At 38.2% G+C, this 26,551-nt stretch overlaps 1 protein-coding gene across 12 annotated transcripts in view; it reads right to left on the bottom strand.

Annotated features, from left to right (window-relative positions):
• The window catches only part of CTNND2 (catenin delta 2), a 648,554-nt gene that overhangs the window by 307,126 nt on the left and 314,877 nt on the right, over positions 1–26,551 (bottom strand). For all 12 annotated transcript variants that reach the window (XR_010829527.1, XM_066992559.1, XM_066992566.1 and 9 more), the window contains 2 exons: positions 1,104–1,138; positions 510–626 (listed from right to left, as the gene is read on the bottom strand). Coding sequence is in view for 11 of the 12 variants with exons in the window: in XM_066992559.1 (XP_066848660.1) it covers positions 510–626; positions 1,104–1,138 (152 nt within the window). In the remaining variant the exon portion in view is untranslated. The remainder of the gene's footprint in view (positions 1–509; positions 627–1,103; positions 1,139–26,551) is intronic.

Here is a 26,551-nt window from a genome sequence, read left to right as displayed (position 1 = left end):
TCTCTGCATCATCCTTAAGAAGTTCACCTAACTGCTTTTGTCTGTTTACCAATTTGAAAATCATAGTGTTAAGGAGTACCAGCTACCTGATGGCTGAGTGTTTAAGAAGTGACATTAGAATTACTCACACCACCACACTACAATTCATTATATTATTTTTGCATACTGAAACTATGCTGTTTGAAAGTTACTTTTGCAGTGGTGATGCTGAAGTCTTGTGTCATGACCTCACAGTGTAGTACAGCCATACTGCAATTACAAAATATATTCCTTAAAATATACTCCACAGGGATTTTGCCTACAAACTTCCAATAAAATTCTCTCCATTACAAACAAAATCAAAAATAAAATTGCAAATGCAGGGAGGCAACTACACATACATTGTCTTCTGCCAGCATCAGAAAATAATCAGGAAAAACATTATAAGAAAATGTCCCAATTTTTAGTTTTAAAGAATAAAATTCTCCAAATACTTCTGGGTTCTGAAAAGCACATTTTTAGCAACTTACTTTCACTGGCTGCATAGTCCTGTGGATCAAGTATCCCTGATTCCTGCAGTGATCTAATACAGGAGTCCACCAGCTCCAGACCAGTAGTGAGCTCATCTTCTATATCCTTCTGACCATCTGTAATAACATCAACACAAAAAAGTGAAAGAAAGGCAAAAGTTAAAACCAGTTGCATGCGATCATGTACAGTTACAGCTGATGAACAAATGGAGAACACACCAAGATTACATGTTTACAGGAGGCTGGTCGTATTGATCCAGGAAAACTATGCCATCTTTTGAAAGTGTGGCCTTGGATTAATAAAAGCTAATTGAGAAAGCTCAGGTCTCACCTTAAGAAAAAGCTAGAGGTGTTCAGCAATGCCCCCTCTTGAAAGACTGCACTATTCTAGGTGTCCTTTTTGCCAACCCTAACAACTTTTACCAAGTTTTGCCATTTTTTTCGGTAGTTTTCACACACTAGCAATAAAAACAAAACAAACAAACAAAAAAACACCCCTGCATAAATGCACATTGATTTCCCCTCTACCTTCTTTTGGAAGTATGACCACTCTGGTAGGAAATATATGTAGTACTCTAATGATAAGTACATTACCTTGTGTTTGCCAGTGAAACTGCTCTTCCGTTGAACTGTAAAGAAAGAAGAAGTGTTATTTTTTATGAAATGATTCAGTAGCATGCCATATTCAGCTCTAAATCTGTTCTGAAGAAACTGACTTAAGAATAAATAATGGATTTTATCCAGTACTATTTTTTTTTTTTCTGGAATGACTCGCAGAGCATTCATTCAGCAGGACAGAAACATCTTCGTTTCTTAACTAAATAATTTAAAACATGCATGTAGAAATCACACTCTTGGTCTTAATATACAAATTACACTGTTTCAAAGTAATAATGTTAACATTTTGCCCTTTTTTTGGATCCTATTTGTCTGATTTTTCTTTTTTGTAGAGAAAGCTACAAATTGTTTTCTCAAGTGAACAGTCACATGTGATTTCTAAATGAATTTATGTGCCTGATTCCCTGTTCTACTGATCATTATGTGCATTTCTATTATTCAAATGTGCAGCTAAGTTAATTCAATTGGCCTACACAAGAGAGTAAATTTAGATATGTTTGTGCTTCCACGTACAAGCACTTAAGCAATGGAAGCTCTTAATTTTAAAACAATGAGGATGCATACAAGAGGAAAGGTTAGGTAATTTTTTTTTCTATAGTAGATAAAATGAAGGATATATTCAATTAGGCAATGAGAACACTTTCCTCAAAGGCATAATCTGCTTATCCTTCACTATAGATCTTTCTCACATGCCAAATATACAAAAAAGTTTCAAGTTACTCAGCAATAATTATTCTTTTAGTAACAGTGAACTGACTATTATAATTATCATTACAACTTATTCTGCAGATTTTTACACAATTTTTATAGGAGAGAACAAAATCACCTGTTGCATCTATTGGAAAAAAAAAAGACAAATTATTTTTAACTGTTCAAACTAAAAAAAAAAAAAAATTACGATGTAGAGAACAAATGTTCTTTTTAATGAGCAAATGGATTTTAAATCTCAAATTGTTTTCCCTTTTCCCAGCGGATGCTGGATCTCTTATGAATATGTGAGTACAGCTCGTAGTATCCATTTTCTGTGAACAAGAATAATGCAAATGAAATAAAATGCTTCTTTTTGGAGTCCTTTTTTTTTACAGGAAAATAACCTAGGTTAATTATTAATCAAATTTGATAGTTACAAAAAAAAAAAAAAAGGATAATTGCCTGCTTTACATATAAACAGTACTAAAAGCACGTTTTAATTTCCAGCTGGCATCAGAAGTGTTAATCCAACAAATTCAAATCTATAGATCATCATTAATTTCCAAATATCTACCATCTGTGGTTTATTTTGATGCACTGGAGAGGGAATTCATAGATTAAGAAGCTATCCCTTCGATGAGACACTCAGCTAAAATGCTTGCATTCAAGTTCATTGAAGTTAATAATATTGAAGATAAACACAGCCAGAGTCTTCAGGCAAATAATAATGGCAAAACACTGAACTGGAAGAAATGACTTTAATTTAAATTACCTTTTCTAATGTAGCCTTGACTACATTTGGTGGTGACTTGGGACAGTGGCTCTTTTTGAAATATTAATTTTTCCAACTTGAAATTCTTTTTGCCCGATTTTCAAAACCATTGAACAACTGCAGCTTCAGCTGACACACTGGGACTTGAAAGCATTTTTCCTTTTTGGAATTAGGGCCATCCGTAATGAGCAATATGCTGTTTCCCACTATAAAGTCCCTATTCCAGGTGGTGATGGGTACCACCTCAGAAGACACCACAAAATTCAGTACCTCAGATGGCATTCTTGCTGGCAAAACAAACTACTCAATCCTGCTGGCAACAACACAGGGATGTAGAAGACTGCGTCATCTCATCCAAGTCAGTGAGAAAAGCAAATGAAGTCTGTGCATAAAGAATGAGCTATCATTTTCAGCAATTCCCTTTTTAAGCAGTAAATTCATATAAAATGTGGAAGTTTGTTATCGGCACAGTACAGATAGCATTAAATGAATCACTAGTGTCTGATCTGTAATGATCGTTAATGTCACCAGTCTGATTTTCACAGAAACTTTTTAATGTATTCATCTTAGGAAAACTTAAATGAGAACGTCTAAAAAAGGACTGCAACAAATTTTAGCTGTATTTTGGCTCTTCCAGTTTTAGTCAGGTTCCTATTCACAGATACTGCAATGGTCTTTTAATAAATAATCTAACCTACAGAGTGAAGGTAACAGACTGACCAACAAACTTTTCATCCTGATGTTAACTTCGGCTTCAACGTATTAAAAATTTATCTGCTCCCACAAGGATAGCAACATACTGTTATGAAAAGAGCGCTGCTTTCGCTAGTTAAATTTGTGCTCTTGAGCTTTTAAGCAGTCCCATATAGTTGTGTATTATGGGGCCTCTTCCTGGTTACAAACCAATGCCTCAGTCTTGCAGACAAACACATGGAAGGTTTACCTAGAAAAATCCTATTAGCACTTTACATAGTTTAAATTTAGGTACCCCGGTATTTCTTTGCTTTTGGTTTGGTTTTGATCCTAACTTTTTTTTTTTTTTTTTTTTAAAACTGTTTCCTGATTTTGGCCTGAAAAGAATTCCTGCCTGAAGCAACCAAGCGCGACTTGCAGGGAGTCTCTAGTCTGTCGCATGGGTGCGCCAAATCAGCTCCAGTGAGTAAAATCTCTTTTCTGTGCTTTTCTTTTAGGTATTTTTCCGCTATACAAGAGATCAGTGCCACTGACTGCATACTGACATCAAATACATGGAAACAAAACAGAACAAAAATAACAGAAGTATTCCCCCCTTAATTATTTTTTTAAGCACATTCAGCAAAATAAAGCTTTCTGCTTTATAGTTTTCCCAAAGGAAAGGTCGTAAGTTCACTATTAACAACTTTTCTGCACATTCCTGTCCCTCATTATATAAGTTTGTAAACTACCAGCTTGGACCAAGGAAGGCGAAAAACAAAGCACTTTATTGCAAAGTTGTGAACCAAACTTTTTTTGAGTTTGAGGACGGAGGAGGAATTTTTTTAACCAGTAGTACATTCGCATAGTTTAAGACAACAATAGCATAAAACACTAATGAGCTGAGAACTCAAGGAAGTATAATTGTTACCGCCCTGACCTGTCCCAGAACTGCCAGCGCCAGCAGAAAGCTCAGAGCAAGGTGAGCTACATGTGACCATCAAACATCTTACTCCACAATCTACAAGAGTCAAAAGCCATTTTGGTGGCTTGCAAGTGAATGTGAGGTGACACTAAAATATCACTTTCCTGGACCATGCTCACATATTTATGTAAAAGTAACCCTCATGGGAGGCAAACCAGAGGTAGGGAATACTGTTGATCACTTTGGCAGAAGAAAAACTGCCAAAGACATTCTCAGACAGCTTTGCCATGGGACCTGGGCCAACAACCAAGGATTTGCTTTCAGTGCAGGTGCCAGGGAACAGCAAGGGCAAGCTGCTTCATGAGGACTGGGAGCTGGGAGCCAAGGTGATGGCAAGGCAGTGACCTCCAGGAGATGGGGCAGAACCTTGAGCCAGTTAATCCATGTCAGGTTCAGGTACAGAGACAACGACCAGAGGCAGCCCTGGTACACACACATCTGTTAACATGGCACTTATGATGCAGGCTGTGGAAATTTACTTTCATTATCCCACCAAAACAGCTCAGTGCACATGCACATTAGGGTATGTGATTCAGTTATTCAAGTCACATGAAAGAACACTGTAGCAGAGGCATTTAAATCTTGGTAGGAAGGGATGTAGGTCTTCTCTAAAGTCACTCTTTCTGGCACATCTCTTAATTTATCATGGCACTTGCATACACGCATTCAGGGCAAACACCCACTGCTATATTCCTTTGACTATCCAAGAAATGTTTGTGTGCTTCTTTATGTGGTGAAGTCATTCAGTTTACAGTTGTCATTCAGTTTTTGAGAAAGTGCTACAGCTTATCTGCTATGCAAAATATTTCTTTTTATTGTTTTCTAAAACAATTCATGAAATTATATCTAACCCTACTATACAACATCTATGAAAGGATTTTTACAAGGAGCTGTATCAGCACATGATCTTTTCAATTATTTCAGCAATGGAGCCACAAAACATAGCTGTATATAATTACAGGCAGATACTGTCTCACTGATTTTTAAATTGCTATTCTGGATGTTCTCATTTGTGGAAGGTGGAAGAAAAAAGATTCAGAGGCATTTCACAAGAGGGAAAGAGGTTGAGAAACACTAATATTCCATCTCAAGCAAAGGAGAAGCAGCTCTTAAATCAGCAGTACATTTTATTGAATATTTTTCAGATAACCTAGTCTTTACCATCAACTGTCTGGAAAAAAAAAAAAGAAAAAAAAAAAGGAGAGAGACAAAAGAGGCAAGAGTAGATTTTACATTTTCACATGAAATAATCCCATGGAAAGGTACTAATCCCTCAATTACCATAGAAAAGGTCACCTCCCACATGCTATTTTTTTGGTTGCCCAGCATAAAATTACGTCAAAATTGCTAACTGCAATAGTCACCTCTATAGATGTGATGCAGTAACCTCTTTTTAAAGCACACTCTATTCATAGCCAGCTATGGTATCAACTTGGCTATCAGATCAAGAAGTCATTTTGATTGTCCAGCAAACCTAATCCAATCCTCTACAGTGATTCTGAAAATCAAAAACAAAACAAAACAAACACCTCTTGAACATACCAGTACTTTAATGATCACTGCCCTTTTCTACCCTCTGAATTTCAAAGTGACTTTTAAAATTGTTATGGAGTTCTTCATAGCTTAAGATGCCAGAAAACAGTTCTGGTGGTTATTCCCATCTGTATTAGAAAGACATTGCTACAAATTCCTACAGGGAAAGGGAATTGTCTGTTTTCTTTTTCAGACAATTTTTTGTTATTCCCTAGGTTTTACAAAATCAATAGCAGAACTTTGTGGCTCTGCTATGAGTGTTTTGTACTTCTTTTCAATGATGAAGTGAAATATTCACAGCCAATTTCCAATAGACTCAAAGACAAATTTCCAGTAAGGTACCAAGATCGATGCTTTCTTCTGCATTTAACACTTGCAGAAGTGTGCAGACATGCTTTCCTTTAACAGTGTTTTTTTAACTGCTCCAGTCCTGTTTATACCCACTTTTCCTATACTGATTATGCTTAAAAATAAACGTGCTATTTCTTCTTACTTAAGTGGGATTTAACGTTCAATGTGCTGCATTTATAAGAGCACTATTTAACTACAGAGCATGCACTGAAAGCCAGGAGAAGCACTTTTGCTTTCCACCCAGGGTGCTGCTGACGTAGTTGCAAAGCAGACAGCAAGGCTGCTATTGAATGGAGAGAGCATAAAATAGACCATTTCCCTGTAGTTTTTACCCTCACTCCTGAAATGGTCAATAAGAGTATCAATTATAATATATTTTTGGACCTCTAAGTTGCTGGAATCATTTCTTATATACCAACACACACCTCGAAAACATTTACTGCAGTTTTGATTGAACGTGGCCACCTAGAAACAAAACGCTATTTAGCTTGCCAAACCATCTAGCTTCCTTTTGTTTCAGTTTTGCAGTTTGTTACTTGTGTGACAGCGAAGACAGATTTTTTTCACAGAAGAAGCCTGTGAAGCTCTGCTATTGAAAGGGGAAGAATTCAGAGGACAATAAATGTGAATACTTGTTATATTTTACTTAATTTTAAACTTGGAAGCAATGACAGCATTAGGGAAAAAAGTATTATATGATTATCCTATTCTTTTTCTTCCCTACGTGTCTGTTTATGGCCTGTATGGGATATAAGGTACTGGGCTAGGTGGCCCCTAATTCTGAATCAATAAAACCATTCTCATGTTCTTATTTAGAGAAACTAAAATCAAATCAAATTACTTGTGTAATTTCCCTTCATTAATTAATTAAGAAAAAGGATGATGGTTTACAAGTAGTAGGAATTGGCTTAAGGCTGTATTTCTGCTAAGATAATACTGTTAGTTCTTCCTGTTTACTTCAATGGCTATCTTTATTTAAGAAAGGAGCTCACTCTCAAAACTGCACTACCTGAACAGGAGAACATTAAAAATTTATCGTGCCTCCACGAAGTATCAGTTTGGATAGTGGTATACTATTGTATTTGTTCAGCCTTAGTGATGGTATTTGGATCTGATCCAAACAAGCATCTAAATCACAGAATCATAGAATAGCTGGAGTTGGAAGGGACCCACAAGGATCATGGAGTCCAACTCCTGGCTCCACACAGCACCACCCAAAAATCAAACCCTATGTCTGAGAGCATTGCCCAAATGCTTCCTGAACTCCGTCAGGCTCGGTGCTGTGACCACTGCCCTGTGGAGCCTGTCCCAGTGCCCGACCACCCTCTGGGTGCAGAACCTTTCCCTCACACCCAGCCTGACCCTCCCCTGTCCCAGCTCCATGCCGTTCCCTCGGGTCCTGTCGCTGTCCCCAGAGAGCAGAGCTCAGCGCCTGCCCCTCCGCTCCCCTCGTGAGGGAGCTGCAGGCCGCCATGAGGCCTCCCCTCAGCCTGCTCTGCTCGGGGCTGAACATACCAAGGGACCTCAGCTGCTCCTCAAACATCTTGCCCTCTAAACACTTCACCATCTTTTCAGCCCTGCTTTGGACACTCTCTAACAGTTTTATGTCTTTCCTACACTGTCGCACCCCAAACTGTACACAGTGCTCGAGGCAAGGCCACAACTGCGCACAGCAGAGCGGAACAATCCCTTCCCTTGACCAGTTAGCCATGCTGTGCCTGATGTACCCCTCCAACCCGATGCACCCTCCCCATCCTGCAACCAGGATACAGTTGGCCCTCCTGGCTGCCAGGGCACACTGCTGGCTCATATTCAACTTGCTACCAACCCAAACCCCCAGGTCCCTTTCTACAGGGCTGTCCTTCAGCCTCTTGTCCCCATTCTGTACGTATAGCCAGGGTTGTCCCTTCCCAGGTGCAGAATCCAGCCCTTGCTCTTCTTAAACTTCATGTTGCTGGTGATTGCCCAGCCTTCTAATTTGTCAAGATCTCTCTGCAAGGTCTCTCCACCCCTGAGAGAGTCAACAGTTCCTCCTGGAGCAGTATTAGAAAGTGTTTGAGAAATAAATCAGAAGCTGCAAATTACAGAAATGCAATTGTGGATAGGTAGAATGACCTCCACCTTGAGGCAAGTGGAAAACTTGAAAGAAGAAATTAGGTCTGGTTCCTTCTTTCCCTCCTCCCTCTTACCCAGTCATTCGGGTATCAGAGCACTCAAGCACAATGTGATAGAACTAGATATAATTTTGTTTTATTAACCTGTGAGAATTCAAGCCAATACCTCATTTGTGTGCAACCATCAGGCTATTCCCTATCTTTCCTATGAAACCTCAATCCTATATGCAAAATAATATTTTATTTAAGGAACTCATTATAAAAGATGCCACCATAGCTACCCTTTCTTTGCACCAACGTTTGAAAAATGTCTTCAGAAAAAGGATGCAAGACAGTAACACAAAACTCCTCATCAGACAAACTGCACAAAAACACCCCCTTCTACACAAGGCTTAATCCTTAACATGCAGATTGAGCCAAGAGCCTCATGCTGACCATTGCTTTAAGTAAATTATTTTAAGCATGACTACACTTTTTTATGACTATTTCAACCACATTATTTGTTTTGTATTGTCTTTGATAGCTAATAAGAAAGTGGTTTTCTCTGTTTCTTGAGGGGTGATTCATTTCAAGCTCAGCACTTCCTCAGGGAAATGCTGCAGACAGAAGCCAGACGGCCTCTACCTTGAAGAAAGCACGTTCCATGCAGAACACTCCCAACAAACAAATAGCCTGTCACTTTGTGAAATCACACACCACAGCCCTTCCCAGTTCCTCTCCCTACAGCCTCTTCACATTAGCTTCCAAGAAACCTACCCCTTTCCTTTCTCCTCTTCCCATTTAAACAACCCTCTCTTTCCCTTTCCATTCCTTCTCCCCTCCTACAGAAGAAAACACAGAGGCAGGACGTTTCTTCTTTTTGCTTGGCTGGTTATTTTGCTGTTCTCTTTCCCACAGCTTATGCCTGTTATCAGCTCCTAGGGCCAGAAGCAAACTCCTTCTGTGCCAAAATACAAGCTGGAAGTCCCTTGTAACTAACAAAAAATATTCTTAATACACAGTCTGAATTTTGAGATTGAACAGATTGCATGGTAGCAATCGCCACCTTATATGTTGTCTTTTATTTCTGTATTCTCCACCAGATGTGTGGACATTGCCATGAAACAAAAGAAGGTTCTGCAGGAAAGATTTTGTTAATCATTTTTAAGGGAAGATAAACTAAACTACTTGCTGTGTTCATTAAAAAGGCAGGTTGACTTGACGTGTTAAACAAATTATTTTTTTGTTGAGCTAAAGGAGGGATAATTATAGATTAATTAAAGTCTGAATGACCTTTGGACATCACTTGGTCCAGCCCACACTTAATGCTGTGCTCACTTCGAAGTTAGCTGCTAATGGCCTTATGCTCGACAGAATGCTTTAACAACACACTGCGGAGGTTGCTTGAGTATTCTGCTGTTCAGGTTTTTTAGTTAATTCTCACATTTTAAAAGAGAAAATCAAAACTGATAAAAGGTCAACTCAGAAGAGTTTGGTAAGCTTAGATGAGGCTAAAGTCTGAGAAGGGAGCACAACGGGCTTTAATAAATGCGGCAAGGCAAAGTGACAGGAGAACAGTCAGGAAGCATACAGGTGGCACAGGAACAAAGAGGCTCAATCTTCTCATCGGAATTTTAGCAGGGAACTTTAAAAAGGTACTAAAATATTATGGAAGCAGCTATCTGATTTGAGGTAAGGGGGCAAAACCTAACCTGTTCTTATAATGTTCTCTGATAAATCTGTTAGAAAGAACTGATGTTAGTTTCAACTTCATGAAGCTAGACTACATCCCAGGATGGTCCCTGTAGTGGTCCACATCTCGCCCTCCTTCAAATAATCTCAGCCTGTGATCCTGGAAGCTGGATGATTGTTACATGATTTAGCACACACACAACTGCCTAAGTTAATACCTCAGGCCACCAGAAACACTGAGCAATGAAGAAACTTGGTCATTTGAGAAGCAGGCAGTACCAAGAACCACATATGCAAGGAATGATGGGTCTTAAATTTACATTTCAGTGGATGAATGTAAAGGCAGCAGAAAACTACTTTCTAACCTCAGCTGTTGGATGGATGTAAAGGTAATTCAGCTTATTAGGTGGATGTTAAGCAGCTGAATCAACCCGTGAACAATTGATATTGATTTATGAATTCAACTATGGGAGTGAAAATTCTTGTTTGTAAACTGTCTGCTGGTATACAGAGCTGACAAATTATCCAAAATGGCACATGGTAATAATGGCTATTTAGCTATACAGATAACCTTTAATCACACATTCATTACTGAAAATTACTAAAATTATATTAATGCAAGCTGACAAAAAGTAAATGTAAGCTTTAGACAGATCTGTAGTTTTGCCTGATAAAAATACAGTCTCTTTATCTGAGCTTTTTTCCCTGCTAAGGCTCACAGGGGGAAAAAAGAATGTTTCCTAAGAAAATAATATTCAGTTATTCATTGCCTACCAGTGACTAAAGAAATAAAACAGAGGTGACACTACTCATAAGTCAGACATTTGGTAAAGACAGATGTAAGAAACACATAATATTATTTAAGTATGTATACATTAAAGAGAATATTCCTAAAGGGTAAAAGGGTGTTCTTGTAGCAGCTTGAAGAAATGATCTTCCAGAGATCATACTAGTAATACTGAGAACAAAAATATTTTGCATTGGCTTTATTCCTAGCAGAATATCACAATATAAAATGTTGTTAAATAGTCACTTGACAAGAGCAATTCTTTGCCATTTTTTTTTTTGTTTTGTTAACAAAAGGATGAAACCACCTTTCTACTTAAACATATTCTAGATCCAGAACATGAAATTTCACTGTAAGGTTCAATATCAAATCTTTTCATCCTGGTCTATGTGCATAATCTACACATTTCAATACTGAGTTAAAACTTTGCAAGAGAGCTTCAGTGATGTGATTTCCTGCTGCTGTGCTCACTGACTTGCAGTTTAAGGTCTGCCAGACAGGTACACCATGAAGGGCTGCACTAGTAACAACGAGATTAAAAATCCGATCAAATAAAAAGCCAAACGTTCAGTTGATCTCTGAAGTTCTGTTAATCACTTCTTTCCTCCATCTGGCTTTCCTATAATGCTCAGTGCCTTCATAGCAAAACAAGTACCAAACTTCTTGTCTGCATCTCTAACCATGCAGCTGATTTTGCTGCAGCTTAATGGCTGGCAGATTTGTTTTCCTAAGACTTATAACTTTGTCTCTCTTCCTTCTTCTGCTTTGGGCAATCATTCATGAAAAACAAAAGCATACCCCTGGATTTCCATATTATTGTTCCTTCAAGCTGCCAAAAAGACCATCTTTGTCACCACAAACACCTGGAAGTGTGAAATTCACAGAATACTTTAAGTTTGATTTTGATCTTTTACTATTTTTTCCTATGTAAATGGGACCAACTTCGAAAGTTATTTGTTACCTCATTACCACAAACTTTTCTAATGCAAATCTGGCCCTAATGCCATTAGGTCTAGTAACCATTAGGTTACTAGACAGGTAACAAAAAGAATATTACAGGTTCTCAAGTTGAGTTCCCCCCAAAATCCAGGAGGCTTAGCTATCACTAAGCCATTTTAATCACTTGTAAAAATTTAAGAGACCAGTTATTCTATCACCTCTAATAGCACTGCGGTCATATCTCAGAAGCTCTCAATAGCACAATTTAACTGCTGAGATGGCTTGTTTGATAAAACTAAATTCTACCTGTCCGCATCCTGAAAGCATCTGAAATTAGAAAAGTGGTAACACTTAGAAGTGTTAAGACAGGGCACTGATCTTCATTCTGCTCAAGGGGCCACTTAGTACTTTCTGGAAAGTCTGTATAATTATGCAGCAAAATGTTTAATGCTTGTAGGTTAAATAAAAGCACTAATTTTCTCCGCTGACTCTGCTGAAAAAGCAGACAAGGGAAATGAAACACAGATCTCAAGTAACTAGCTGAGCTTTACATTGGCAGATATAGAATCACACTCAATTTTTAAAAGCCCTTTGTTTTGGTGAAGTGGTTCCTGGATAACAGTAAAATTAATCTCTTGGCCACCTAGGCAAATCTCTCTTTAGGATTTCTTAACATCACTTGTTCAAAACAATTCATTAAAAAAACACTTTCTTCCCCATGGCTGGCAGATGCAGAGTCCAAGTAAAGTTTCAAAGTTTCATACAGCTCATGCCACTAAGCAATCCCTATGCCCACCCACATGTTCTATCATTAAAAATATACATACATGAAATAGAAGTAACCAGCTTTGCATTTATCCTTCTTTTTTCTAGTTACCCAAAATGAAGCTTTGGTATTTCTCTACTGTGCTATCCAGGCATTTTGCTAACTATGCAAATCCTTTCCCTTTAAATATCTTAATCTAGCTTTAAAAGCTGCTCATAAAACTGAGAAGTATTTATTTTTCTATGTGTTCAGTCAGTGCATCTCAGAAATAGTCCAATCAAATGCCAAATCTGCATCCACAGGCAAAACGGAGCTCATATGAAAAAAAAAAAAAGAGAGATGATTTTTTTTTTTCCCCTGAATAAGAAACACAGAAAATCTTTCCTGGACTTGACAAAATTAATATCTCACAGTACAGAAGTGCTAAAGCTAATAGTTGAAAACAACTAAGAAAGCAATGTGTTTTGTAGCCCTTTTGAGGAAGCACAGTCTTTGAAAGTTGGCATAAGGACAGTCAGTGTTGAAAGCTGAGACAGACTTTTACTCCCAATCATTTCATTCAATGTCCTGCTAACTTGCACCGGTTAGGAGGTATGGCCATTCTTTAACTGTTAAAAATTGTGTCCACATCTTAATGCGTTTGCATTTCAAAGCCTATAATGCGTACAAAAAGGCTTATAAATAAAACACCCACCAATGAAAAACAACGTTAAGTATTTCTAGTGGTCAAACAAATTAAAGAAATTAAAAATACAACAAAACAAACCTAGTACAACCCCAGAATGACTGCAACCAGAACAATTTGGGAGTTAAGATGGGACTGGAAAAAAAGTCAATTAGATAGAGCCAAAAAATATATCTGGCCTCTTCAACAGTGTTCTACAGAAGCATCATGGTAAGGGGAGTTCAAAGAACACGGTATACTCTACATGCCATGATCAACTATATAACCTACATGTTTTAAACAGACATTACAAGATATTGTGCCTATTTAAGACAAGGGAAAAGAAAACAACCACAACCCAAGCCTAGGCTGACTATTAAAATTTAATAATTTGCTAATAATTAGAACTGTAATGGCCATGACGAAAACAAATACATGCATATTAAGGCTTCACACAGCTCATAAGATGGTAAATTTTTACGAGAGTAAAAAAAGGAAATACAGATCTAACATATTTGGAATTCCACCAGGCATTTAACCCATTATCTGATGACATTGGTGAATTAATAGCTTAAAAATAAAGTGGGAATCATCACAAGATGTGAACAGAAGGCATCAAAATGGACAGATGAGACAACCAGTAGTGTTAAGTTGAAGTTGAGCATTAGGGAAATGACACAGAATTACTCAAATATCAGTCTTGGGGTTGATCTTGGAATAAACTTTTCTCCAGGAGTGTTTAAGGCAAACTCATCCAGTTTGAAGATGATGCAAGATCAGAACCTGAAATGTACTAAACCAGTCTTCTGATAGCACATAAGACTGGACTTATTGTTTCTCAGGTTAATTACATATGAGTTTAAGCCTCCTCTTACTATGACTTAAACTTAACTTTTTCAGCAACTAAGACTGAAAATTGTCTTCCTTTTTCTTGGACAAATACATTTTTTTTGTTTGTTTGTTTTAATAATGAAATAGATTTTGAACAGGTTGTTGAAAAAAATTACAGGAATTCTGAAAATATTTTATGGTCATCTACAAAATGCAACTTACCATAGCAATACAACAAGACTAACAAGTCTTTAGTAAACTACTCCAAAATGTACTGTCAATAATGCAGACAGAATAATGCAGACAGACAAACGGAAAGACAAAGAGAAGACAAAGGTTTACTGTAATTACTACTACATGCATAAAAGAATAAGTCAAAACTTTATTTTGTCCAGTATTTTCATTAATTTTTCATTCAGCATGGAAACATTGCCTGTAATTCAAAAGATAGAAAGCATAGGACAGCTGAGAAAGAATATCCACAAAGTTATGTTTCAAGCATAGCCATTTGTTTCCATAAGCACCACAGTACATGTACATGTTCCATCTGCACATTACAGCATATTTTCATCTTCCAAGATGACAAATACCAGTTAGTTTTAATTCCACATTCCAGGCTTCAAGGAAAAGAAATGCCTCTAGTCTCTATCATGGGGAGGAGCTCTTCGCTTACACACATATATGTGAACATATATGTATATGTATACATATGTAGATGTATACATAGAGGTGGCATTGACCCATATAGAATCTTATCTGTGTCTGAGTCTTTACATTAAATCTAGCACTTCATATATTTAAGTCTGAAACAAAATTTAGTCATTAAAAAAAAATCTGAATGATTTCCTAACACTTATTTACCAAAGTTAACCTTTTATTTATCACGATGTTTATATCTTGCAGCTTTTTATAAAGACTTGTACTAAAACAAATGCTAGTAGACAAATGGCATGTGAAGTTCAGATGATGCACACTAATAGATGATTAAAATTTTCAGTCCTCTTTTTTCCTTAAGTCATCGTTTCACTGAGAGTTTAAATTCAAAAACTTGTTTTTCTGCAGCACTCTCAGCCCCAAACATCCTTAGTGTTTCTGTATTACAATAAAATGTCTCCTTAAAACTCATGTGCACTACAGAGTCTGCTTTGCAACAGCAGAAGCACTTTGAAGAATTAGTTTATAATTTAAAAAAATACAACCTGCACGGGAATATAGGTAACGCTGCATCACAGACTGATGCTATGTGTCAGATAGCTCCCAGGCAGCTGCAGAGTGCAGATTTGGGGATGCTGTAACAAGAAATGACCTCCATGTGACTGCCAGCAACCTCACATGCCTTTTAACAGGGCAAATTGGCCCCAGCGCTAGGGGATCCAGAAACCCCCAAGCACACGGGCGGGCACATTGTCAGTACTGGGAGAGAAGGATGAAGCTTGCCCTTCTTATCTTCCCATTAAATCTACATGAGGAATTTTTTCCCGAAGCAGATGGCATTTGTAAAGGTGGTGGCTTGACTGCCTATTTGTTCCTGTCCTCTGCTACCCAAAAAATAAAGTCTTCTGATAGAACTGCAAGTTTGCTGGTGAGTGTAAGCATACTAGAAGCAGCATCTTTCTGGAAACCTTTAGCATGAAGGCTTTTTTAAAAAACAATCTCTTTTGCTTTGCTTTTTAGAACAATTATCTCCTCTTCCCATTATCTGCCTTTTTTTTTCTGTTTTTGAAAAAGCATTAATGGAACTTGAAAAAAAAAAAAAAACAACAACAAAAAAAAAACAAGCATCCTGGAATCGCAAACAATATTTATCCAGTGAATAAACATATTTATCTTCAACTATTCATGTGTTCTTTCATTTCTTCCTAAGCAGTTCAGATTTTACCCAACTCAGTAGGAGCTGAAGAAGGCAAGAGGCAAACTGAAACACAGGCAGTTCTGTCTGAACACCAGGAAGCACTTCTTTGCTGTGCGGGTGACAGAGCACTGGCACAGGTTGCCCAGCGAGGTTGTGGAGTCTCCCTCCTTCAAAAACTGCCTGGACACGGTCCTGGTCAAGGGACTCTGGGTGACCCTGCTTGGGCAGGGGGTTTGGACCAGACAACCTCCAGAGACCCCTTCCAACCTCAGCTGTTCTGTGGCTCTGTGAAGGTAGATTACTGTGCAAGTATGGTGGCACTTATGACGTTAAAACTGGTGATTTCTTAAGAGACTTGGTTCCAAACATATGAAGCAGGTATGTTTTGAGTATGTCGATACATACACTAGACACATAGATTTCACTTCTGTAGACTTAGACCCAATGCAACCTGGAGAAAGCAGCTGTCTTGGCTGGCTTGTACAGTGTTCTCAGCATTACCACTTCTGTCCTGCTAAGCAGGACACTTCTCTGTCTACATTATGTGTGAGACACCTGGCTGCATTTATAATCCAGTCTGAAGCTTCAAGGTGGCACTTAGAAAAAAGAGAAGGGAAATGTAACCCTTATTTTTTTACTTCTAAACTGTGAAAATATCATCTGGAATCACAGGAACAGAAGAAGAAGAATCCAAACCATCTTCTCAGCATTGAACTGGATTTTCAGTGAAGTATTTCAAACAAAAGGATTGTTTCAATTTCCTCTTGAGCAGAGGGCAACAAGACGTATGTGGCATCCTCTGAAAAGCAACTGAAACTCAACAACAAGGCTACCTTCACTGCAATTCACTCTTTAGAGCTCTGACACAAGGCATGCATGTGACAGACAGGGCAACCTTTCTCACGGCTGCAGAAGAATAACCTGCCAGGAACAAACAGGGCATTATCTGAAGTGTCTGACAACAGACGGACTTCTTCCCCTTTTTTCTTCATGCCCCAAGCTTACATTAGAGAAAAGAATAACCTAATGTTTTGGTTATAAAAAGGAAATACAAATCATTCCTTCTCAGTCTATTCAGTTGCTATAGGGCATTTGACATAGTTGTTGTGTGTGGCAAATTCAGCTTCTTGCGGGCTGCTGGCTCTGTAGTTTTCACTTTTTCCACAAGGCTCAAGCTTATCTGTTTACACAAATGAGTTCGAAACATCTGCCCTAATGTTTTATGAAAGCATCATCCACTTGAAAATGAGTCTGTAGAAAGCCATGCCCTACCATGATGTGGATTGCACCTGCCCTGAATCCACACTTCTTTAAGTAACTGTATCAGAACAAAAGCAAAATCATACATTATGCAAACATCTTTCAAAAGAAAGATTTTTTTTTTTCAGCATACACTGTTACTTGTCATCTAACCACCTTTGTCTTACGTGGGAAAAGAGTCACTACTTATCAGAAGGAATTAATTATGACATGGCTTTATTGGGTGGCCTTGCTGACAGCATTTTGTAGATATACATGGAAGTGTGTGACTAATTTGGGTTTATACATATGCCGACTGTACCAAGAAGTAAGTTTGAATCAAAGGACAAGATCCAGAAGAACTGTTTTGATGCTCTGATAATGATGTGCATCTGGGGAACACGAGGCTCTAACAAGCCACCATCCGCAACACGGAGAGGTCTCTGGTGCCCACCAGCGGCCCAGCAGAAAGAGTCATAGCTTCTTGTGGCAGCATTCAGTCACAGCTCACAGAAGAGAGCTGGGACAGAGCTGCAAGAGCTGGCTGCTCCCTCTGCAAAGGGTGAGCACCACACAGGCCGTGCCTGTACCAGCCAGCCCCAGAGCTGTGTGAGCAGGGCAGGCAGGGCAGGGCGCTCAGGGGCTCCACCAGAGGCCCCAGGCAAGGCAGGGTGCTCAGTCAGCTCCTGACAGCCACCTGCAGCAGCACGACACAGGGACAGAGAGAGGTGACAGCACAGTCTGCATTCCACCCATGGGACAAGACCTAGAAACTATCTACAAGATGGGTCCATGCAGGAGAGAAGGCCGGACTGAGGAGGTGAAACAGGCCCCCCTGCAACACAGGACTGGTGGTGCTTGACATGCAGAAGCAGGGTAATCAGACAACACCACGTGTCCAGAAAGAAGAAAGACATCTCAAGCTTCTTTGACAGTGGCTTTTTCACTGTTGGGTTACTTCCACTTTAGCCTTCAGGAGTCCATTTCCATCTTCTTCAGTCCGCTTTCTTCAGTCCATTTCCATCTCCTTCCCATTCAGTGACAAACTGAATGTGGGTAAAATGCTCTTGATCACAGTGTTGAATAATATTGCTTGACTTACCAGCTGGAACTCCTCTCTACTTCTCGAGCAAATAATCCAGCATACCTTGCTGATCCCATTCACACCACATGTACAAGCAGCCGGACTACCTGACAGACATACACTTTCGCAATAAAAGGCATGGGCTACCAAACCTAAAATAAAACTATTTTCTCTAGGACTTCATCAAAACTATGCAGCGACTTCTCCACACATTTACAGCAGGAAAAACATTTCAATAATTCTGTGAGATCATAATACAGCCCAATCAGTAGCCAGGAGGGTGGTGTGTTTTTTTTGTTGTTGTTGTTTGTTTTGTTTTGTTTTTGTTTTTAATTTCTGAAGTTACCATCACTCCACACTTCACAGAGTGAATCATATTAAAAATTAATTTAACCTTTTAAATATTTTTGTCATAAACATTTTTTTTTCTATTCATCTGACTTTCAGGTCTAAATTCTACTCTACCATTTCATCAATTTACAGCTTTAAGGTTGTGAGTAATTCTTTGATTTTTATACAAGTGGATTAACAGATCCACAGCTGCCAGTACAATTATCACCAAGACCTTTGTAGCTCGAACCAAACTATAAAAACATTTAACTATAGCCTACTTAAATGAATAACCAATAAATTAATATTCTTGACAAAAATAGCACATCACCAGGAAGACAGTTATTTAGTGGGCTTTATCATCTATTAAGTATGAAGTCTGGAATCATGAACTATTACAAATAGACATATGTAGAACACATTTTAAGCACTGCAGCAGTAATTTCAAGATGTTAGTATTTCCTAAACTTTCTCCAAAGAAATGCACATAATAATAATGAACAGAATTAGCTCCATACTTCACTTAAGAATCAAATTCAGATACTAGTAAATTGAGGAGAGGTTATGTGTATGAAGTTGAAGGGGCATATACTGAAAACCAGGAACAAATATTAAAGATTATTTCCTTGTCAGTGAGACAGATTCAAAACTAATAAATATGGTACTCAAAATGAAGACACAGTGAGGCCTTGCACCTGAAAATCCTACCTTAATGCATATGTCCATAACTATTCTTTCCTAACTTTCCAAGTCCAGTATCCTTTAGATCCAAATTGCTGCTCTGGACCCCCTCAACAGACTATAAGAAATTAAGAAGTGTTCTTCAGCTCTTTGTGTGCAGCACATGGTGCCGTAACACCTACCCGCTCTCTTCATCAACTCATGTGAAAGGTGCCTAGATGAAAATATCACATGGATTAGTATTGGTCTGTAGGTGAGCTTTTTGACCATGATAATTTCATTATGTAGATGACAGGACAGAGTGCAACTTTAGCTAGTTTACAGATGATACAAAATTCTGAAGAGTGGCTGAAAGACCAGATGGCTGTGCTGCTGTTCAGAGGGACTTCAACAGACTGATGAAACAGCCTGACAAATAAAATACCTCCTGAAGTTCAAAAAAGGGGAATGACGCGTCCTGCACCTCAGCAGGAATAACCCCAGGGACTGGCATAGGCTTGGGGCTTTCTGTAGGCCTTAACCAGATCGAAAGCAGCTTTGCAGAGAAGGATCTGGGGGTACTGTTGGACAAGAAGAGAAAACGGAGCCAGCAATGACTCTTTGTGGTAAAGAAGGCTAACAGCATCCTGGGTTGCACTAGGAAAAGCACCGTCAATGAACTGTGGGAGGTGATCCTTCCCCTCTGCTCAGCACTGCTGAGACACGTCGGGAATGCTGGGTCCAGTTCTGGGCTCCCCAGGACAAAAGAGCCATGGACTTAATGGAGTGAGCCCCGTGAAGGGCCACGGAGATGACCTTTGCAATTGAGCCTCTACTGTATGAGAAAAGGCTGAGAGCTGGGATTGCTTAGCCTGGAAAAGTGAAAGCTCTGGGGGATCTTACCAATGTGTATAAATACCTGAGGGGAGGCAATAAAGAAGGCAGAGCTACACTCTTCTCAGTGGTAGCAAGTGAGAGGAAAACAGGAAATAAGCATGAATTAAAATACAATAGATTCCATTTAAACATTAGGTAAAACTTTTTTACAGTGAGTAAACTGTGAAGTTTACTTTTTTAGTGAGACTGGGGAGCTGCCATCCTTCAACCCCACTGGACCCAGCCTTGAGCAAGCTGCTCTTTCTCACCCTGCTTTGGGCAGGGAGGTTGCAGTAGACACCTCTGGAGGTGCTGCCTTACAGCCTCAACCACTCTGCAATTTTATGTCAGGATTCCAAAAAGATGGAGCATGTTGGGATCCCTATCTGATTTTGTAAGGGTCTCATAGCATGCCGTGTTTTGTAAAGGAACAGACAAGAAGTAGCAAAAAGTTTCTAGATTACCCGATTACCCTAAAACATTGTTACCAAGACAAGGTAAATACTGAACGAGAATTAAAACCCAGCTATAGCTGCAAAGTGAAACAAACAAACAAACAAACAAATAAATAAACCTCCTGAGGCATCACTGGCTTCAACCTTCACGTGTGACTTCATGGTTGTGTACAACACAAAGAAGTATGAAACTTTACACTCTCCATTTAATCACTGCAGCTCCTGTAGGAAACCTGAGATTACCTACCTGGGCACAAAAAAGACTTGAAAGTAAAAATTAAGTATCAAGAATGTCTTGTCCTTTCTGTGAACTCCTACACTGCAGCTCTCCACCAGAGAGGCACTGACAGTAAAGCTGAGGTGGAGATGAAAGGCACTGGTGTCATAACTGGCAGTATTGGTCTTTGGGCATCGAGCCTGGCCCTGGTTCAGTTCTTGGATGTCCCCCATATGCCCTGCAGTGTGCCGTGAAGAAGCGAGGATCCTGACTGCAAAGTATGCAACTTCCACCTGTCATATTTTCCCCTGGCTGAAGCTGAAGTGCTCTCGGTCCCTGCCAACACGTGCACTAACTCCTTACAGAGAGAAAAGCTCGGTTAAAAACTCAGTTATAAAAAAACTGCACCTGACATTAGATATAGGGATGCCACCGGCAGAAGTACAGTGCGCTCTGACTGTTTTGATCTAGTACTGAGGCTGCACGCAAGGAAAAAATTCATTTGGGTTATCCTTATAAGCCTTTCTGAAATACAACTCTAACTTTGCTATAAATATAATGGTATATCTTGTTTTAAAATATTATTATCATTAATAAGTTATTTTAGTAATTGCTAGTCATTTATTAATAAATATATATTGTTACAAATTTGTTTTATTACTTTAATGTTAAGCTACTCTCAACTAAATTAGTCTTATTTATGCAAAGCCATATATTTTAAAAAAACAGACATGTGTTTTCTTATTTTCCAGCTTAGCTACTAAATTTTTCCCCAATAATGTCCCATCCCTTCTTCCTGCTCCTTAGCTGTTTTCCATCACAATCAGAGACTTAACTAAATAGACTTTGTGTCATTTGTTTTTAATTTAAAAATATTTGGAAGGCAGCATAGACACATTTTTCAGAACACAGAAAGTAAGGTTCACATTTGCCAAAAAAAATAAAAAATGTGAATCTTAAAAAAAAGAACCTGAAAAGAAAGATGCTGTCCTGGAGCTCAGGTTCTTTCAAGTTTCAGAACCCAAAACAGTGATTGCCCCATCCTCTAATGGTCAGCTAAAAGAAAGGGGCTGGGATTTCAAACTTAGAAGACATCCTGAAAATACAAAACATTTGCAACTCCCAAAAACCCTTGCCAGCATATATCAACTTAGCTGGATCAAAAGCAAGCATCGGAAATACCATTTCTATTTTCAGAACATCATGCATCCAGGATGAAAGCTGGGTTCCTCCCACATCTAAATTGCTCAGTAAATCTTATATTTCAAGAACAGTCTCATGATAAATGTCAATTTTGTGCTAACTGCATTCTGCAAATATTTAAATTGAGATTTGCATCAAAAAGAGATTAGGAAGATTTCTTTAAATTGAGGATGTACCTTGGCCAAGCAAGAACAACATTTAAGCCACAAACTAAAGGTTAACATTCAGTCCAGTCGGAGTTGGGAAATATGTTTTTGCACACTCTTGAGATGTGTCAAAAATACATACATACAAGTAGAATGCTTAAAACATGAAGCTATGTGATACTACAAAATAGTTACAGTTGCAACTTGGGCAAAAATTAATAGACAGATGGTCTCCATTTTCTATTCTGAAAAGTAAAAAAGAAAAAAAAAAGATGACGCTGATGCTAATCTCTAAACAGCAAACTATTTTTACAATCCAGATTTTTGTGAAGTATTAAAAATTAATCTGTTCAAAGGAGATATGCACAGAAAACAAAAACATTGTAGAATTTTTCTGCAAATGTTGGTTTGAGTTAAAATAACCATTATCTGATACTTGTACAACTAGAAATCTTTTCTTTCATGAGAAGTGTGGCAGCAGCACGCCCTTCTCTTCAGAACAGTAGCTGCTACTAAATTATCTATTTTGCATCTGAGTTATGCCAGTATAGAAAATAGAATAAAAAAATACAACCATGAGACTAATTGGCTTATTATTTAAAACAATCAAAATATTCCATTATTAGGTTCTGAATCTCAAAACTGAATAAATACCTACCCTGATTGCTCCTTCCCTAAAAATACCTGATTTTTTATAGCTATGTTGCTATAGGGTACTCAGCAGACCACAAGCAGATGATGGGATAAGGATCTCATTTTACTGTCTAAATTGGAAACCAAAATGGAAAGTCTGACTTCCCAGCTAGCTGGTCTGTGGGTTAGAATTGAATGCATAGTTTTAGTTCAATTTCTCCACAGATGAAAATAATAATAGTTTAAAAGATAGCTTGGTTATCAGTCTTAGCTCAGCACAAGGCAGGTCTGGAGACATTCTCTGTCTCTGTTGCAAGACATCCTAGAAGATATTTCTGAAATAAGCAAGCCTACCAAGTAGTACCTGTATACTCAGAGCCTTTTAACCTTTCCCATACTTGATATCCTCTTTAGGATGTCAACATACTTCTGTTGTTTCTGTATATTTGTGCTGTATTTAAGAAAACTGGAGTTAATTAGAGAAAATGCTGTATATGGAAATTTCCATCTTTATATCTTCATCAGATAACAGAGGGTGAAATTTGAGTGGTGTACAGTGAATGTGGCTGGTAGAAGGAGCATCTCTCAGAAGTCAGGATAAAGCTACCGAAGATGCAAACACGGGGTTTCTCTCACTTGAGAAAGATCAACAAATTATTATGACATTGTATACATAGCTGTACATAAATGTTTAGCAATGAGGTTGGCTATCACTGAACGTTAATACGGTATATATTCATCGATTCTACCAACAAAAGGTAGGAAAAATGCTAACAGTTTAGTTCCGTTATAACTATTTCATATTTCATACTCTATGCAAACATGGAAAAAGGCACTACAGGGATTTTAGGAATATTGCATGAAAAAAAAACACAGTAGGGATGAAATGACTACCCCCAGACCTAACACGACAGGGAAAAAAAAAAAAAAGGCAAAAAAAAAAAAAAGCTTTTTCAGTAGACATCCATGGGTACTAAATACTACACTTGGTTTTCTGAGAAAGCCAAATAGATTTTTGGCTAAAAAATGCAAACTGCATAATCAGGTTGAGAATAAATATACATAATTTGAAGGAATTTTAAAGGAAAAAAAAATCAGGAATAATTTTTTGGATGCCATTATTAACTACCTAGAGTTTCTTAAGCTCCAACTGCAAAAATACATAATATATTAATTACATGAAACTATCACATTTTATATCATCCACAGAACTCACATCTCTCATTGGGTGTCACTTCCTGGATTAAACGATTAAGCTAAGAAATGTACACCAGAATTCAGTGCCTCAACAGGCAGCTTTGGACAGGGTGGGAGTCTTGAATTTCCCCATCAGCCAGAGAAACCAAACTCCCAGAAGAAGTAATGAGACACACTCTGGTGGATCAAAATTTTGAAGGGAATGTGCCAAGTTCTGCCAGCGTTGACAAGTGTTTCCTTAAAGGAAAAGAAAGGTGAGCTATGATTACTGTACCATCCATTCACAATAGCTTAACCTTCATACTGCATTTTTGCTAGAGCAGAAACACTGACACTAGCATTACCTAAGCACTCCCAATTCCTTAACTATTTTGGACAATTTCACCTAAACAAGAAGAATGGGAGCTCATCCTGTTAAACTGGCAACACTGTGAATCTGCTTACTTCTATGCTGGAAGAAAGACTTTCCATGAAACAAAACAAAACAAACAAACAAACAAAAACCAGAAAAGGTCTTGGCTTTATTTATTTACAGAATTGTGGTCCTTTGTTTAGATTAGAGTATCAACTCTTCCTGACAATGTCTAATACAATATGACTTGCCAGACTGGGCAAAACCACACAAATCTTTGTTTTGAGGGATGAGGCGCCCATCAGCAGCCTTCTAGAGATGTCCATGTCCCCATTCATCTCTACATTTCTTACTGTGGGGTAATCCAAGCCAGACGGCTCCTACCGACAACATCCTTAGCTGAACACCCGAACAGGGCTAAGTAAGGAGAGCCCGCTTGTGTCTGTGACCCCTTTACACTCGATCCATAGCTGAGTTAACTCAGTTGACCAGTGAACAACAATATTACAGGCTGTAGGAACTGCTTGAACATACTGCTGTGTCATGAAAAAGGTGTCGTGTTATAGAAAGTATGGTTTCCTACTACTGTGTCTTGTGGCAAAAAAAAGGAAAGGTGGCCTCATTTCCCCTCTGAACCAGATACTATCACCAACAGTTTGAACACCGTGCACTCCCTGCAGGCATGTTACAAGCTACAGGAACAGCCCTGTCCCAACAGAAAAGCCAACTCAATACTGTACTCTGATTCAAGATGTGAGAATCTAATACATTATACAGTTCAAACTATTTCATAACTTGAATAATGAAAAATAGAAGATTGGATTTTTTAATGGAAACAGGAAAATTTAATACAGGAAAGCTGTTATTCAATTAACAGGCTAATGTATTTCAGGATAGTGAATTAGATATAAATGGATAGTGAATTATTTACCATAGATAGACAATGCAAAATCTTACAAAGTTATAGCATGTGAACGCAGTTCCAGTAATTCATACGCAGGTTTATTTGTCCTTGATCTCAAATGCTGATTGCCAAAGCCTACTGATTCAATGGGTTTCAAGAAAAGCTCAAGATTAATCACTCGTGATTTACACTTAGAAAATGTTAAGTTTCACAATAAAATTTAATCTATGCAGTCTCCTTAGTACTTTATATTTGAACCTTTATCTAGGTAAGAAATTTAAGAACTACATACATAATCAGTGCATGATTACTTAGGACAACTTCAACAAAAATTACATCCCAACTCATGTTTCATCCATGTGTACTTGGAAACTAAAATGAAGAGCAAATGACAGGTACAACTGAGGGAAGCGTTACAAGTTTTTCCCTGCCTCATCAGAGCACTCCTTAGACCACGGCGGCTGCTTTGTGCACGTTGTTTGCGCTCTTGTTATTAGACCATCTCTTGGCTCAAACTGAAAACTGCTTTAGCAAATTCTAGCCAAGAAGTATACTAGTCTAAGCACAAGTTCTGAAATAAATCATGCCTGATTAACAACTGTTAAAGCTAGAATCATATTGTGGAGTCACACAACAGAGCGAGGAGAAACAACAGCAGTCTGGTTTCTGCGCTCTCCTTACAAGAAGTAGGCAGATCAAATCTAGTTGAAAGAATTTTACCATTTTTTTCTCAGCTCACTTTGTTATCCTTCCATTTGCTGAGGCTATTGATGGATCTATTAAGATATTGTCTGCTTTCAATGGCCAGGCTAGAGCTGATCCCAAACGTCAGTCAACAAGACTTTACTGATAAAAGGTATTACCAAAGTAATTTAATTCCCTTCTGAGATCTAAAGCTCCATTTTTAAAAAGTAACAATGGATACAGTTTCCACATTACCATTTTGATTTAGTATTTTCAGACAGCAAATTGGCCTGGGCAGCATCAAAGTACACGTAGAGAAATGGCTGGCATCTTTAGTGGCGAATGGGGACAGTTTGCGGGATTCTGTATAGCTAGCAAACGTAACATTTTCATTGACGAGCTGGAACTAAGCATTATAATCACGTTATAAAGGTTGCTGATGAGTAGAACTGGCTAAACTGTTAGATATGAGGGAACAAGTAGAAAGATTGATTGCAATTACTTTGCTAGGTAAGAATGTGTTTCCTAACAGCCAAAAGATGAGTAATTCCTTTTCTTTTTTTTTTTTTTTTTTTTTAAAAAAAAAAAAGGAATCCTCATCTTTCCTACAGAATGGAGAATGTTTCTTGGAAAAACAGTGACAGAGAGATTTAGGGGTTAAATGGTTTGACATCTAGGTAGGTGAGGTTGATATGCTGTGGCAGGAAGAGCTAATACAAACCTTGGATGCAAGAAGAGAATGAATAATACTAGGGAAAATTCTGTTTTGGTGGAAGGCTTTGGGGAATATTCTTGATATTTAAATATTGCTTACAGA

The sequence above is a fragment of the Anser cygnoides genome, chromosome 2 (assembly GCF_040182565.1).
Source record: "Anser cygnoides isolate HZ-2024a breed goose chromosome 2, Taihu_goose_T2T_genome, whole genome shotgun sequence".
NCBI classification, from domain to species: Eukaryota; Metazoa; Chordata; class Aves; order Anseriformes; family Anatidae; genus Anser; species Anser cygnoides.
The sequence above is the reverse complement of the archived record's forward strand: the minus strand, read 5'-3'. Positions and strand labels throughout refer to the sequence as shown.